The sequence below is a fragment of the Ostrea edulis genome, chromosome 4 (assembly GCF_947568905.1).
Source record: "Ostrea edulis chromosome 4, xbOstEdul1.1, whole genome shotgun sequence".
Lineage (NCBI taxonomy): Eukaryota > Metazoa > Mollusca > Bivalvia > Ostreida > Ostreidae > Ostrea > Ostrea edulis.
In genome coordinates, this window is record NC_079167.1 from 23973228 (window position 1) to 23991905 (window position 18678).

At 35.9% G+C, this 18678-nt stretch overlaps 1 protein-coding gene across 1 annotated transcript in view; it reads right to left on the bottom strand.

Annotated features, from left to right (window-relative positions):
• Positions 1-1552: 1552 nt before the first annotated feature.
• LOC125668674 (uncharacterized) overlaps positions 1553-18678 on the bottom strand; it is an 88929-nt gene continuing 71803 nt past the window's right edge. The window contains exons 20-24 of the mRNA XM_048903009.2: positions 16695-16826; positions 9597-9670; positions 9325-9508; positions 6418-6524; positions 1553-2058 (exon numbers count right to left, since the gene is read on the bottom strand). Coding sequence (XP_048758966.2) covers positions 1867-2058; positions 6418-6524; positions 9325-9508; positions 9597-9670; positions 16695-16826 — 689 coding nt within the window. The 3' untranslated portion in view covers positions 1553-1866. The remainder of the gene's footprint in view (positions 2059-6417; positions 6525-9324; positions 9509-9596; positions 9671-16694; positions 16827-18678) is intronic.

The following is an 18678-nucleotide window of genomic DNA, read 5'->3' on the forward strand; positions in this document are numbered from 1 at the left end:
TTTTTTTAAAAATATGATTTACAACATCAAAACTTACGACTTTTCTGTAAGGGGCTTTCAACTCGACATTTGGATATCGACATTTTATCCATTAACAATAATCATTTTCATCCATGTCGATTTGATATATCCCTATGAACTTGAAACGCAGTATTAAGTCTTCCCCGGAAGACATGTGTCGCCTGCTAGTTCATTCTATATGTAATATATCACGTATAATGTTGAAAAAGTAAATTATTGAAATGGTTTTTGTCACTAAACAGGAAGTTGATAAGCAACAGATTCGAAAATGTCTTACACAATACAGTTGGCCACACTGATGCTCTGTGCCAAATATCGGGGAGTTGCCCCATGTGGTTCTTGAGAAAACTGTGACAGAAATTTTTTTGCTGTAAAAAATTCTAAGTCCCGGCAAACAGGAAGTTGATAAGCGACAGATTCGAAAATGTCTTACACAATACAGTTGGCCACAGTGATGCTCTGTGCCAAATATCAGGGAGTTGCCCCATGTGGTTTTTGAGAAAACTGTGACAGAAATTTTTTTGCTGTAAAAAATTTTAAGTCCCGGCAAACAGGAAGTTGATAAGCGACAGATTCGAAAATGTCTTACACAATACAGTTGGCCACAGTGATGCTCTGTGCCAAATATCAGGGAGTTGCCCCAGGTGGTTCTTGAGAAAATTGTGACAAATTTTTTTGCTGTAAAAAATTCTAAGTCCCGGCAAACAGGAAGTTGATAAGCGACAGATTCGAAAATGTCTTGCACAATACAGTTGGCCACACTGATGCTCTGTGCCAAATATCAGGGAGTTGCCCCATGTGGTTCTTGAGAAAACTGTGACAGAAATTTTTTGTGACGACGACGCCAGACGATGGATAGTGATCCCTATATGTCGCCACTGCGTAACGCAGGCGACACAATAAAAGACCCTACAGAGTCCTCCACATCTGCTTCATACTTAGATAATTTATTGAAAATGAATATTAATGGTAAACTTCAACTTGATGACAAATGGGATGATTTCAGCTTCTCCATTGTCAACTGCCCATATTTATGTAGCAATATTCCATTATCACCTGCATATGGTGTTTATATTTCTCACTGATTTGACACACAAGAGCTTGTTCTGTATATGATCAGTTTTTAAATTGAGACAGGCTACTGACAGACGAATTGATGTTACAGGGGTTTCAACAGCCTCAAAAGTCAGCATTTTGCAAATTCTATGGTTGTTATAATTTAGTTTGACAATACAACCTATCATTGGGTCATATGCCGTCATGTTTCATACTGATTGTTAGGGTTTTCAGTTCTTTATTTTGTATTCCCTATAGGAGTTATGAGATCGATTATTGTTCATTATTTTCATACACCAATTACGGTGACAGAGTCTTTAGTACATGTACTGGTAGTTTCTGTGAAGAAGAAACCATTACTACAGATGTGCATGAATAGCAGCAAGTCATAGGTGTCACAATTGTCTCGATTCCCTTTATAATCAAGGTAAATTAATCCAAGTGCACTGCAAAAAGGATAAAAAATAAAATAATGCAAGTTGCAAAAGATATTTATTGTAACAGCATAGTTAAACAAATAACAAATAAAAAATTAACATGTATAAAAGTTGCTCTAGTGTAACTTTTTATAGCAGTAACAATATCACAGATTCTTTGATGAGACTGCATAATGCAACCAAAATTAACAACAAGCAGATCTGAGTGAAACCAGCAGAACAAGAAATATATTTCTTTTTCAATTTCTATTACAACTGACTTCTTATTCCTGACATGTACAAGAACTAAATCCCTGCATGGATGCCATACATAGTCTCCAATACCCAAAGGAAACAAAACACAGGCAGCTAGCTAAACACCTGAGTCCTGCACATAATGTGCTGACACTATATTTGATGCTTGAACTGTTTTTCCATAGAGAGTACTGGTAGTCCCATCTCCCAGATCTGTGAGTGTGTGTGTCACAACATGAGTATCTGGATCTCTGCTACTACTCTGTATCATCACAGTGCTCTGGAATGCTCCTCTTTTCTCACAATCTTTCTAATAAACGAGACCACACACAGAATTAAATATAAGAATGAAATGATTACATTGTAATTCTCATATCATTGTCATTTCAGGTTTAAACCACACATATTACATATCAGGATGAAATAGTACGAAATTAAGCAGTTTGTATTGAACTTTACTGAATAGTAGTGTCAATCCCTGAAATCAGATGTGATGTTAATGTCATAGAAACTCACATATAAGTCGACTGGTGTGCAAGTTGGTGACTGTTTTTTGTAATTTTTTAAAATGAATTTCCCATTGACCCTTTTGCAAGTTATCAGATTGTTCATTAACTTAATACCTATTTTCTTGAACTGTTTCTTTGTTGTATATTTATATTTGGGCGTTGAGTGGGTGTGCACTCCCCTTTTTTCTGACAAAGACCGGTACCATCATATCTTTATTATTTGATAATTGGGAATATAAATATATCAGCTTTATGGCCTCTCCCCACTGTTACCGATTGGAACTTATACGTAGAAAAATATCCTACTAAAATTGGTAGAGCATTGAAAAGAATGATTTAAGAAAATCAGGCTTGGCAAACTTATAAATATATAGGCATATAATATTGACAATTATCATAATGCAAGAGCAATCTCATAATTGGACATAAAATTTTGCAATTACCAAAGTTCTGTAAAAAAAAAAAATAAACAAGAGGCCCAACGGCCATATCGCTCACCTGAGTTACCTTGGCTCATATCTGAAGACTTTCTATATATATTTCGATGTAAAACCTTAGTCCGTATTGTAGCCCCAACCTACCCCTGGAGGCCATGATTTATACAAACTTGAATCTGCACTATGTCAGGAAGCTTTCATGTAAATCTCAGCTCCTCTGGCCCATTGGTAATTCTTGAGAAGATGATTTTAAACATTTTCCCTATACATTTGTATGTAAAACTCTGATCCCCTATTGTGGCCCCAATCTACCCCTGGGGGCCATGATTTCAACAAACTTGAATCTGCACTATGTCAGGAAGCTTTCATATAAATTTCACCTCTTCTGGCTCATTGGTTTTTGAGAAGATTTTTAAAAGATGTTTCCTATATATTTCTATGTAAAACTTTGATCCCCTATTGTGGCCCCAACCTACCCCCGGGGGCCATGATTTGAACAAACTTGAATCTGCACTATGTCAGGAAGCTTTCATGAAAATTTCAGCTCCTCTGGCCCAGTGGTTCTTGAGAAGAAGATTTTTAAATGACCCCACCCTATTTTTATACCCCCGCAACAAGTTGTGGGGGGGTGGGTGGGGGGGTGGGTGTATACTGGAATCGGGTTGTCCGTCTGTCTGTCCGTCCGTAGACGCAATGGTTTCCGGGCTCTAAAGCATTATCCTTTCCACCTAACGTCACCATATCATATATATGGACTACCCATGGGATGAAGATGTTCCCTACCGATTTTGGGGTCAAAAGGTCAAAAGGTCAAGCACACTGGACATCGAAGTAGCAATATGGTTTCCGGGCTCTAAAGCGTTATCCTTTCCACCTACAGTCACCATATCATACATATGGACTACTCATGGGATGAAGATGTTCCCTACCGATTTTGGGGTCAAAAGGTCAAAGGTCAAGCACACTGGACATCGAAGTAGCAATATGGTTTCCGGGCTCTAAAGCGTTATCCTTTCCACCTACAGTCACCATATCATACATATGGACTACCCATGGAATGAAGATGTTCCCTATTGATTTTGGGGTCCAAAGGTCAAGCGCACTGGACATCGAAGTAGCAATATGGTTTCCGGGCTCTAAAGCATTATCCTTTCCACCTACAGTCACCATATCATACATATGGACTACCCATGGGATGAAGATGTTCCCTATCGATTTTGGGGTCAAAGGTCAAGTGCACTGGACATCGAAGTAGCAATATGGTTCGGTTTGTCATGCCATTTGTTTTTTACACTCAGAAAAGAGGTAGTTTATACCTATTACCAACACCCTTTGGGAGATTGGGGTAAGCGGGGGGTATTCTTAGTGAGCATTGCTCACAGTACCTCTTGTTGTGATTATCTCCCCTTTGAAAGGGGCATGACCCTTCATTTGAACAAACTTGATAGCCCTTTACCTAAGGATGCTTTTAGTCAAGTTTGGTTATAATTGGCCCAGTGGTTCTTGAGAAGAATATGAAAATGTGAAAAGTTTACAACGCCGACAGTATACTACGACCTTGACCTTGAAAAACAATAGGCGTCTTCCTCTCATCATGGTGATCAAATGTACCAAGTTGTAAAGTCCTAGGGCTTATGGTTCAGTCTGTATCCTGCCCACAAGGTCCGGACAGACAGACAGATGGACGACGCCATACCATAATACGTCCCGTCTTCGACGGGCGTATAAAAATGAGTTCACAGTGCATGGTAAAATTTTGTTATTTAATTTACAACAAGAGCAATGCCAACGGGGCATAATATGCCCGTAGATTTTGCTCAAGGAAAACATATTTTAGTGGGATTCATATTTTAGTGAAGTTAGCACTGTCCTCTGTGAGCTAATTCATTATTATGCTTGTAGAAATGGATATCAAGATATAAAGAGGGATAGCCTTAGAATGCGCTACTTCATAAATATGCTAACGGTTCGGTTTGTATTCTGCCCACAAGGTTTTCCTAATAAGTGATACTACGACTTTGACCTCTGACCTTGAAAAACAATAGGCATCTTCCTCTCATCATGGTGATCAAATATACCAAGTTTATCCTGGAGCTTACAGTTCGATTTGTATCCTGCCCACAAGGTTTTCCTAATAAGTGATACCTATGACCTTGACCTTGAAAAACAATAGGCATCTTCCTTTCATCATGATGATCAAATATATGGCTCGCCTAAAAGGCGGTTATATATTTTGGAGGGATTTGCCATTGACCCGCTTATAAGTCGGCATAACTTTTTTCAACAATCGATTGACAATTTCAAACTATATAATGCTCTAACATTTTTACCTCTGTTTCAAATAATATTTTGTGATATGCGCTGATATCTATTCATTTTACCTACAAATCAATTTCAGTAATATACACTTAAGATGAATAAAATAATTAAAATATGTAAATATTTGTACTTTATGCATATAATCCTAGAATACATAAATAATATAATACATGTATGACCAGTCAACATTAATCATGATAATCGTCGGAGTACAAAGTTGTTCAAAAATACTATACATTACACTGTCCAGAAAAATGCTAATCTTCTTAGGACACGCCTATAAGTTGGATATAGAGTTTTGCATAAATTTTTAGCTCCCTAAAATCCGACTTATAGGCGAGTATATACGGTATGTCTTGTATTTAAAACATTTTGGTACCTTTAAATAATGAATTTTTTTTTTGAAAGATGTATTCTCACATTATCACCAGTGTGAGACTGACTTTACCAATGTGCGACAGCCATGTGAGATTTTTCTGTCTCACACTGCCGCGACGTCATTTGATTGTGACGTCATATATTTTCTATGATTTATGTTACACGGTGAAGATTTACGTTACACGGTGAAGTAAAAATATTTTGCATTGTTATCTTTAAATTTTAATGTAGTATAGCTTTCTGGTGGACAACCTTGGGTTTTTTAGTTTACACTTAAAGTGTAAACCATTTTCGGGAATGCTCTTTCTGCCTATCTAATTAGTTTTTGCATTGAAGTTCAAATGAGGATTTTGATAATTTAGAATTTTCTCAAAGCTCCTAAATAATCCTTCATTATTTACTCGTGTGGGATAGGGAAATTCCACCCCTGGGTAAAATAGCTTCGTTTTTATTCTGCACACGCCATGCTCGAGTGTTCATATGCATAACAGAGTTCAGTCTTTACAGTTATAAGCATGCAGATATCATTAAAACTTTGTAATGCTTTTTATCAAAGGATTAATTAGTAAATGTAAATATAGTATCAATGACGTCAACAAGTAAAATATATACGAAAATACTGTTCCATATATTTCAAGAATGCTGCATCATGGAAGCCTACAAAAGTGTGTACTACCTCCCAAAACACTTTTGTAGTATTGCTTGCATCCGGTCAGAAAGATTTTTAAGTCTTTTGTAGCCCAGTGGTTCTCGAGAAGATTATTAAATAACCTCACCCTATTTTTACCTTTTTTTTAATTATTATCTCCCCTTTGAATGGGGCATGACCTTTCACTTGCAGAATTTAGAATCCCCTTTTACCCAAGAATGCTTTGTACCAAGTTTAGTTAACATTGTCCTGGTGGTTCTAGAGAAGAAGTTGAAAATGTGTAAACTTTACTGACAAACAGACAACAGGTGATCAGAAAAGCTTAATTGAGCTTGATTACATTTCCACTAAATACAATAAAGGCTGGGTTTGCTGACCTTTATCTTTTCATATTGTAACACAGATGTTGCTGGTACATATCTAGGATTTGAATGAGGTGGAGGACTATGTGGTTTTGTCATTCTGTTGTTCCTTTCTGAAGGATCTGCCAAAAACAACATTTTTGAAACTGCTACTAAATATTCAATCAAGTCAAACACACATTGATTACCAATGCATTAATTATCTCAAAGTATGTGCTTAGAACATGAATGTCCTGCCTTGGCCTCATGGTTAAGAAAGGAGTCAAATGCAAAATCCAGAATTATTCAGTCAGTCATATGGAGTCAGCTAAAAACAAAATGGATATGATTTTCTTGCTCTAAATCTTGTACACTATATATATACATATATTGCATGATAGTGAGGGAGATATGAAGATTAATTCACCCAAGAAAAATCATATTCCCCGAGGATTTTTCTTGGGTGAATAAATCTTCATATCTCCCAAACATTCATGCAATAAATTGTTTATTATACCGAAACAAAGCAAGACTACAAAAGTGCATTTGAAATTGGAGTCCGCACATTTATATATTGTATATAGCTGAGGTCGTCCTAACGGTAACAACGCGCCGTCAACATATTACGGTAGAAGGTACAAACAATGAAACACAGCGATATAACCAGTTTTTGAATGAATTTTCCATTCTCCTTGAATGCTGATTTACTTGCTTTTTTTTTGTATCAACCAAAACCATGCGATTCAAGTGTGTATCAGAAGCCCGCATATTTTGTGCCTTACGAACTATGAAAGTAGAATGACTCGGACTTATTGTGACGTCACAATACACTTCGTCTACCTTGACGTTAAATTTATGGAAAATGCAAAAGGCTGCCCAAGGGATAAATATGATGGGGAGATATGATGTTCGAGAGGGAGATATGAAGTTTTGTCATCCGAGGCACGTGACCATCTAGATCAATCAGATTACGCGTTGCATAGAATTCTCATACTGAGGTATAATAATATACTTTCTTCTTATCCTTGCTTTAGATATGGAAGTAAGAACAGGAAGATTTTCAAGGAAATCAAGGAAAATATTAAAATTTTAACAAATTAGAGATTGTTTTTATGAAAAACAATGTCTCCCCAGCTCCCAAAATTGAAAGTGCTCCAAATGACCCCTCCTCCCATTAATGTACTGCATGGTATGGAGGAGAAAGCATGAGCAGGAACATAGACATTATGAACTCTGATAAGCCACATAGGAAAAGTGTTCACAAACTATTTTACACCCTCCACCCCTCAGATTCACTATAACTTTAATGACAACAATTAGATCCTCCTGTCCCTGCAAATGGCATTGAAGTATTGTACAAAATTTAAAGTCTATCGGATAAGACATATAGAAGGAGAAGCATTCAATACAAGCTATTTTAACATCCTCCACCCCTCTTAGATCCACTATAACTTTTAGGAAAATAATTGGATCCTCCTGTCCCAATAATATGCACATCTACAAATGGCAATGAAGCATAATACAAAGTTTCAAATCTATCCAAAGGGCCACATAGGAGAAGTGTTCACAAGCTATTTAACATCCTCCATCGCTCTTAGATCCACTAGAACTTTCAGGAAAATAATTGGATCCTCCTGTCCCGACAATATGCATATCTACACATGGCAATGAAGCATTGTACAAAGTTTCAAATCTATCTGATAAGCTATATAGGAGAAGTGTTCACAAGCTATTTTACATCCTCCACCCCTTTTAGATCCACTATAACCTTTAAGGAAAATAATTGGATCCTCCCATCCCACCAATATGCACATCTGTGCTACAAATGGCAATGAAGCATTGTACTAAGTTTCAAATCTATCTGATAAGCCATATAGGAGAAGTGTTCACAAACTCTTTTACATCCTCTACCCCTCTTAGATCCACTATAACTTATAGGGAAATAATTGGATCCTCTTGTCCCACCAATATGCACATCTAATTGGATCCTCCTGTCCCACCAATATGCACATCTAAAAATGGCAATGAAGCATTGTACAAAGTTTCAAGTCTATCCAATAAGCCATATAGGAGGAGAAGCGTTCACAAGATTTTGTGACAGACAGACGGACAAAAAGTACAAAAATAATGTCTCCCCCTGAAAGAGGGGAGACATAACAATGCATTTATATGAATAGATCACAGTTGGGCATAAAAGTAATTCTGATGCCCTACTTATGCTCTCACAGGGTGTATTTATGTGCATGAACAGCTGGTGTTTGGAGGCACAAGATAAATGCAAAATCGGATGGATGAACAGTATGTAGACAAAAAGAAGAATGGATATGACCAACACTATATTAAATATGAAAGGGAATAAAAAGTATCATACATATCACCATCAGGGCACATTTAACAGTACTGTTTTAACAGTGATTTATTCATTTATTTTTTTTTTTTTTAATACTGTAGATGTCTATATATACGCAAGAAATTTATTATTTTGTAATTTTGCAAGAGGCATCCCTCGCAAAATAAAATTACTCGCTTTTATTTTTCTGTTGCTAAAATACATGTATGCAAGTACTCTTGTTTAACACACAACTCGCAAATTCACGTTCATGCAATTCGACATATGCAAATCATTTTGCCATATCAAGCAATTGCGTAAAATAAGGAATCTACAGTAGTCAATATACAATGTAGCTATCTGCAACATGGCAACTTTTTAGATCAACAAGTTGTGTGAACTGTAGCATTGTAAATATCTTATCATAGCAAGTGCCTGGTAGGGTGGGTTTGGGCCAGGCAAGCTAAACTAATAGCTCTACAATACCCAAAACTCCACTCAGTTCATAACATTTGTTAAGAGGTGGAATTTTGTGTTTACTAGTATTCAGATTCAATATGACAATATATACAGTTGAAAAAATCAACAAATTCCAAATTTTAATCTTACACTACCTGGTTCTCTGAGTTTGGAAGGGATATCGTGAAAAGAACTTCTTAAACTGTTACTGATCTGCATTGATTTTCCTGGTAAGAATGCTTTTTGAAGTTTCATGTGGCTTTCCTCCTTTATATTTTTGTTCCTTAGATCATCATCAAAGTAGAACTCTTCTATTTCATTTTTCTCTTTTTTCTTATTCTGCAAGAGAAACAATTTGATATCAGCCCTTTGAACACACCCAGAATTTCATTCACAAGTTTAAGATTTTCTGAGGATATTTACTTACATTTTTTGTGGTATTGTTTTTCTTTTTCTTGTGCTGCTTTTTCACTTTGGCAGATTCTTCTGTCAGCTCATCCTCTGTTACAGTAAAATAATTTTTAAAGTTTTCAAATTCAAAGAGGAAAGACTACAACATAAAGTACAGGTTTACCTAGGGCCTTGTTTAGTCCAGCAAATTTTCAAAGTTGATTTATTTTTCCCTTTTGGCAAAAGAAATATTTAAATAGAACATTGTGGGTAAAGATCTAACTGGCCATGACATAATTTTCACAATAGTTTGTACATTGTGACGTTTCAAAGTATGTCATTATTTCAATTTTGTCAAATTTTCATTAAAAATATCCACAAATGTACAGGGTTTTTCAAAATTTTGTATAGAGCACAACATTTGATACTTTGAATTTGTAATTTAATAGAGTTATTATAGACATATACTTAATACTTTTCAAGCTTTGCTCATATTCAAATTCTGTGCATATGCATCATCCAATGAAACTCAAGAATTTTACAAATTTCCATTCACAGTTCCCTGGTTAAAATTCTTAAAGATGTAACTTTTGCAATTCCTCATATCTTAATAACAAATTTGTTAGGGCTATTCCAGAAATAAATACATGGGGGGGTCGGGAGGCACCTTTTGTATATACCAAGCACCCATAAAAAAAAAAAAAAAAAATTACCCCATGACCCATCAAATTAATAAACTCATTTTACAATGACCCATCTAATAAAAATAAAAACTAACCAGACCCACCACAAAAATATTTTTAAAAATGAAAACGGTACAAATCTCGCGAGGTTTTCGGGACAAACATTCTAGTCAATGACGCGGTAATGCCTGTGCGACATTGTATCACAGTAGTTCTGAAGAAACGATGTCACATCAACAATCAAAGGCATCTATGGCGGGAATGTTGGAAAGATTGGGAGTCCAAACGATGCTATTATCATGAAATGGGTATGGATATGTTTTTCCACGAATCGTTCGTCTTCTAATGGAGCCCGCGTCCGGAGGCCTCTATATCACCATCACACCGACTGATAAATATAACGCATCGGTACCCTCGTATAAATCAACTAAGGTTTGCCTATTTTTATTAGAAAACGGAATACCTATTGGTTTCAAAATATTCCCAAAATCGATGCACTGTAAACTGTAATAATCTACAGAACAGAGTTCGCCGCCATCACGTCCAAAGGGACCCTATTAAACGCGCCTCTAATTTGAAGAGTGCCGTAATGGAAAGTTATGCGCTGCAAAGAGCGACAACTCGAATAGTTCTATGTTACTTTCGATTTCGAAAGCACGTTTTCAATTTTCCCTCCGACGTTTTGTAACCAACACGACAAGAGCGACAATAAAAATATTCTGAAAACTCAACACCCACGTAGCACAAAATGAAACAATAGAAACTACCCACTACCCATAATAAATATTTTATTAACAATCCCACCACGGACCAATTAAAATATGAAAAAATACGACCACCCACACAAAAAAATATCATTTGCCGCCCGACCCCCCCATTTGATCATTTCTGGAACAGCCCTTACAATAAGGAGCAAAATCTTTTCTCTTTAAAAGTCCACCATTGTATTGAATATCAAGAAACTAATAAAGTTAATCAGTGAGTAATCCTTGAGCATTTTCAAGTACATGTAATCAAATTGCTAGGATATACAGTACCCGCAACGTTATTCTTGACATGATAAACGATAGAACACGATACACGCACGATAGGATAGGATACACGCACGATACGATAGGATACACGCACGATACGATAGGATACACGGTAAACCTGATAAACGCAAAACCTGATAAACGATTTTCACGATAGACCTGATAAACGTAAAACACGATAAACGATCTTCACGATAAACGGAAAACCTGATAGAAATGTTGTAAATTTAGAAACAATTTAGACAGAACGAAAGTTTGATACGTACAAAATAATTTCATTATGTTGATAATAATATTGAAGGATTTCAATACTTAATATATACCTAAAGCATATAATGTAATTATCCACGGTTGTACGTTTATTTTTTTAAAATTCTATTTATGTTTTCTTTAACGTCATTACAGCTAAAATCCGGAAGCTAAACTATATACGGTATTGAATTCATTATTTGATATCTATATGAATTTTCTCAGCCAATGATTCTAAAACGTATATTGTCACCTTGAATGTTTAATATGTGAATCATAAATGGAGTGATTGATTTTTATCTTGCTTAACGTCACCATGACCGGTGAAGAGTTTTTAAATTTAGGCTTATGCTCGGCAATTACGGCCATTGAGCAGTGAGGGTTTTTTAGCGTGCCACACCTACCGTGACACGGGGCGTCTGTTTTTAAGGTCATCTCCGAGGACCCGTGGTATTCACACTTGATATTTCGAGTGTTTAGCAATTAAACAGGGAATTAACAAAATGGAATATAATGTAGTGATATCATGCTTCAATAGCTCTCTTATTCTGTTGTCTATTATCTTGGATATCAAATAAAACTAAGTAATATTTTGTGTGTAGCGAGGAGGGGGGTTATTTTGCATCAAGCTCTGAGTTCACCGCTCTTTCAACAACTACAATTATTTTCATAATGACCGCTTTAAATTCAATCCACTGCACTACACCATATGCTCATATGTTAGATATTTCTACACTATGAGTGATAATTGATAGTCATAAGTAATTGGAACATATTCATATGAATTGATATTTTGTTAACAAAAAATAAATAAACTATTAAAAACATATACGAAACCCGGCTTGATTTAAAGTCGCAATTTAGAAACGCTTTAAATTAAATGTTTATGTTTAGCATGTAAAAAAAATTCAAATAATCATCAAAACCGGCATACATTTCCATTATCTACACGTACGACTATTGGTATATATGTGTACATGTACAAATAAAAAAACACACAACGATGACAGCTGAATCGTGCCCAATTGAGCAGAACTTTGGGAGATGCAATATACCCTTGCACTCTTTTAAAACTTAATCTTCTAAATGTGTGAAATACAATGCCCCTGAGAATGTTTACTGTCAAAAGACGGGTGATACACAAAATCAGATAGATAAGAACGCGCACAAGTTCAGTAGTTGATATATATTAAGTTGATTACAGGTGAACAAAATCGGAAGAAAAAGAACCATTATTAAAATATATGTAATAAACAATGTAATTTACTGATTTTTCCTTTCAGATCGGAACTTTCTATTTCTCTGTTAGTGTTAATTACAAATAATTGTTTCTAGACGAGGAACTGTTTATGAACTCCAGATGAAGGAGCTTTCAGTTTTATTGTCCTCGGTTTGCTCGGCAAACCACTGCCTACTTTCCAGACAGAATGACATTGCGATAAATTTTCACCCTCTCTGGACAGAGATATAGCTCTTTTTCTGCTTTAAAATCAACAGCTTTATGTTCTCCTTCAAATATACTGTCTTTCCTCGATTCCTAAAAATAGCTTCTTTAACAAAACGAATAAAGCTTTCGGAAAGTATCTTACTTTTTCATTAGATTTAATATACGATCCCGATAGTTTCCGAAGCTACACGATAAACGATTTTCACGATAAACGGAAAACCTGATACACGCATAATATGATACACGATAGACCTGATAAACGCAAAACACGATAGAAAACGGAAAACCTGATACACGATAGGATAGGATACACGCACGATACGATAGGATGCACGCACGATACGATAGGATACACGCACGATAGGAATGTCAAGAATAACGTTGCGGGTACTGTACATATACAGTCAAACCTGTATTAAGAGACCATCCAACGCAGAATGGAAAAAAGGTCACATATGACAGGTGGTCTCTTAATACAGGTTGCCTAGGCCAAAATAAAAATATTGTTTGTTTCCCCTCGCCCGACCGAGTCTGAAAATTCACACCGACCCATAAGTTTTTATTACGCCATTCTGGTGAAGTTTTTTTTTTTAATTTTAAGAAAAATTCAAGGTCGTTTCTGGTGCAGATCAGTATTTTATAATGACAAAAATTTTCTATATCTTCTTTTGTTTCAATCCAAAATTAAAAAATAATAATACGAATACAGGAGGTGTTCTGGTCCGAAATCTAGAAATTTCGCCGCCTCCAGCTGGAGGCGACATTCTCTGGCTGATTTCAAATACTTACAAGCCGAATTTAATTTTAAGCTCGTAACTAATCAATAAAACGATTCTTCTTGTACTTACTAATATTGATTTTATGGGTTCTTTCATCACATAAACAGTCTCTTGAAAACATTTTATCAAACTGTCGAGCTTTGTTTTGAGTCACGAGACTCGTTTGCTCAAATGCCAGTGAAAATTCGGTTGACTACAATTGTTGGCTTCTGTTTAATATCGAATTTTGGATTGATATTTTCTTTTAATCGATATTAATAAGTACAAGAATCATGATTGTTTTATTGATTAGTTACAAGTGAGTTTAACATTGAATTCGGCTCGCAATTCGGACTAGTGATCTGCAAGATCGAGATGGAGAAATGTTGTCTATACGAGGAGCGAGGAAACAAGAGAATTCGGGGCATCCAGTGTGCAAGTTGTGTTCTTCAGTAGAGGAAAGTGTTGATATTTCGGACGGATGCGATATTTTTGACAGTCAATCAGAAGCATTCTCAATTTAACTTATTTCTGAACTAATGCTATATTTACAAACTGGAAAACACCTAATTATATGCACATGTGTAACTCAGCTCTGATTGGTTGATGTCAGCATCCATTTTGTTTGATCGGCAAAATCAAGTCCCGTTGAAACGTTTTCTGGTAAACTAGATCTACCGATATCATTTAAAAATATAATGAAAATCACTATCATATATAAATTAAGATAATGTGCAAAAAACAAAAGCATAAAATGTCAGTGAACCATAAATAAAAGACAGCAACCGAGTTTACCAATTTTATAACACCATGTGTCCAAAACTAACACCATTGTCCATAGTTGCAACATTCTCCCTAACTTTATTTAAGTGTTAGTATGTGGTATAAATAGCAGAGAAAATTCTGATGAAACCCAATGTTCGTCGAATCAACCAATATGTATACATGTAGTCCAATGCCTAAGTTTAGTGGTTAGATAATGAGCATTTCCAAAATACATGAAGTACTGTCCGAAATATCGACACCTTCCCTAATTGCAAAACGTGGCAATCAAAGCAGAATTTACGCGAGAACTGACTATACGAGTTTGATGAGGAAACATGGATGATGTGCTTCACGACGTTTGGTATCGGGCATTGTTAATGGTTATGGGAATTTCATAATAAATAAAATTCTGCTAGCTAAAAAAAAAAACTTTTTACCTACCTACCGACCTTCCTCTGAAATTTAGGGTCGGGAGAGGGGAAACAAACATATTTTTAAATGTGGCCCTATTTTCTGCTGTTAATTGATAAAATTTCTCAAATAATTTGTACAATGGAGAAAATGACTACATGTATTTGGAATTTATCATTAAGAATTTCAAGTACGGTTTTAATAAAATTAATAATACACTGTGGTTAAAAATCTAGAATGCAATGTGTTGTATCATATAATTTATTATTCATCAAAATTACATTTAATATGTTTAAGATTGATAAACATGCATTTCATATTACACATTTACATGAGATTTAAATTTCATTGATGAACTGCATGTAAATTTTCTAAAACTTATAAACACTTTGTTGTAGAGTATTTATGTATAGCCTACTTGTACAGTGTAACTAAAAATGCAATGCTTGTGGTAAGAAAGCAAATGATGAAGTGTTGCGTCTCTTTTTGTACAAATTACATGCTGGAAATATGTTATTCAATTTGAGAAACATTAAATAAATCACAATATCCATTGTACATGCACAGCAAATCTTTTAAGCTTTGAACTAATGCAGGCAACTTTCTTGAACTCGGACGTGTCAAATACTTGGGACATGTCGAAGTGAGTCGCTAGTTCCGGTCATTATTCTGGAAACCTCGGGTATCTCATGGAGGAAAACTGCAAATACTCCGTTTAAAATTTCAGTCCTAAGCACAATATTTACCTGATTTATATCGTAATTGGGCAATTTTTTCACATAATGGTAACAAGTGGTAGATTTTCATATCCGATCTAGCGAAATTCACACCTTCAAATACACCGGCCTTGATTTTCCTGATCTTTGATTTTGTTAAATAAACAATAATTTGGGTTTTAATAATTAACCACACACGACCCTGCATGTTGACAGATTGGGTATAATAATTAATTCAGAGGGCCTACTAAACAAGATCACCGCCAAACTATGCGATATAAAACGAAAGCGTTAGGGGCGATAATTCCCAGAATAGTAGTGCGTTTGAAAATGAAAGTGTTAGGGGCGATAATTCCCAGAATAGTTGGCTCAACCAAAATCGAAAGTAGTAATCGCGTTGTAATCGAAAAATGTACAGTCGTTAAATAGAGGTAAAATTTCGTGAAAATACACGAAAAGGTTGTAAAAATCATGGTCGTTGGTCGCGTCAGACAGGTGGTCGTTTAATACAGGTACAATATATAGAGAAACGTTTTGGGGGGAACTTTTTATGGTCACATACGACAGTGAGTCGCTTAATACAGTGGGTCGCTATGGCAGTTTTGACTGTACAGTGTATTACAATTTCACGTTTCCCTAAAGCAATTGGAATAACTTCCCTTAGGAAAACAAAATGGCTTTGATCCATGTCAGCCTCATTTAGTTGCCACTCTAAGAGCATATATCCTAGTTTGTACCCATTTCATTAACTTTTTTTTTTTACTTTTCATTTTGTCAAATCTCTTTCCCAATTTATATTTGCAAATAATTTTTCTTAGATAAACATCAAACCATTTCATGTCTGTGTGAACTTTTTAAAGGGTCAAGAAGTCATCCAGGACCTCATCATATGTCATATACATCAAAATTTTAACTGATCATTTTCCTCAAATACAATTACATAAACTTATTCAAAAAAACAAATATCAACCCACATTTAATATTGTCATGAGAGGAAAAAGACATTTCTAAAGGTGTCTGAACCAGAAGTTTAAAAAATCACCAAGCAATGAAAGTGTAAATAAAATATTACCTGCTTTACTGGCCAGTTCATTGAAGATTTCATCAGTCAGTGAGTTCTGGCATCTCTGTAGACTCTGGGACACCCACCTATCTAATATAGTGGACTCCACACTGCTGCTTTCAGTCACATTACTTTCCTGACCTTATAGAAAACAACATGCTCTTATTAGATGTAGAATAACCCCATTATCATTCCTATCACCTAATTGAGTGCAACAAACAAGTATAAATTCACTCTGTGTGTGTGTATATGTGTGTGTGTGTGTGTATAAGGGCTTTAAAATGATAATTCCCATATCATAATGCAACAATCATAATAACCTTAAACTTAAGCCAGATGGAATAGCAAAATCCTTCATTAGTACTGTACAAGTGTCTTCATTAGTACTGCACAAGTGTGGGATTGGGAAATTCTGCCAAGGGACATGATTGGCAGTCTACGAGGCTTTGCCTAGTCCTGAACAGCAACTCTTGTTCCAGAGGTGGAATTTCCATATCCCACACAATTTCACAATCACAAATTTAAACCAGTTTAGTTCAAGAGGTTTGAGAAATTCCAAATTATCAAAATTAACCCTCAATTGAACTTATACTATGTAACAGGAGGCCCATGAGTCACAACATTCACCTGAATCAAGCTGGTCCTGCTGCTCTTCAGCCGATTTTAAATAAAGAATTTTACCTCTTCATTCCCACCAAAAATTTTCAACCCATATCATGACCCCACCTAAGCTAAACAGTGTCATGACTTAACCCAGTTTGATTCCATATAACATAGGGATGCCTATATAATCCCCGATATTCAAATATCATTTTAATTCTTATTTAATTCAGGTGAGATGAAAATAATAATAAAAAAACAACAAGAGGCCCAGGGGCCTTATAGGTCACCTGAGTATCATGTAACAACCTTCCAATGTTTGAATTAGGTTTGTGTCTAAATATAAGAATTTTACTTTTGGATGGAAGAAACATTGAATAGCTATGTGGTCAGCCCCACCTTTGCACCAGAACCCCTGACCCAGGGGCCATAAATTTCAGTTTTGAAAGAAGCATCCTTGATCATTATTATCATACTATTAGTTTGTCTACTTAATACCCAGCAGCAGAGGAGAAGATTTTCAAAGAAATAAAATGCATTTTCACTATATGATCAATAGGGCCCCACCCTAATACCAGAACCCCTGACCCAGGGGCCATAAATTTCACAATTTTGAAAGAGGCATCCTTGCTCATCATAATCATGCTATTGGTTTGTCTACTTAATACCCAAGGACAGAGAAGAAGATTTTCAAAGAAATAATGCATTTTCACTATATGACTTATAGAGCCCCACCCTAGCACCAGAACCCCTGATCCAGGGGCCATGAATTTCACAATTTTTAACAAGAGGTACTGTGAGCAATGCTCACTAAGAATACCCCCCGCTTACCCCAATCTCCCAAAGGGTGTTGGTAATAGGTATAAACTACCTCTTTTCTGAGTGTTGCTACTTCGATGTCCAGTGCGCATGACCTTTGACCTTTTGACCCCAAAGTTGATAGGGAACATCTTCATCCCATGGGTAGTCCATATGTATGATATGGTGACTGTAGGTGGAAAGGATAACGCTTTAGAGCCCGGAAACCATATTGCTACTTTAATGTCCAGTGCGCTTGACCTTTGACCTTTTGACCCTAAAATTGATAGGGAACATCTTCATCCCATGGGTAGTCCATATGTTTGATATGGTGACTGTAGGTGGAAAGGATAACGCTTTAGAGCCCGGAAACCATATTGCTACTTCAATGTCCAGTGCGCTTGACCTTTGACCTTTTGACCCTAAAATCGATAGGGAACATTTTCATCCTATGGGTAGTCCATATGTATGATATGGTGACTGTAGGTGGAAAGGATAACACTTTAGAGCCCGGAAACCATATTGCTACTTCGATGTCCAGTGTGCTTGACCTTTGACCTTTTGACCCCAAAATCGATAGGGAACATCTTCATCC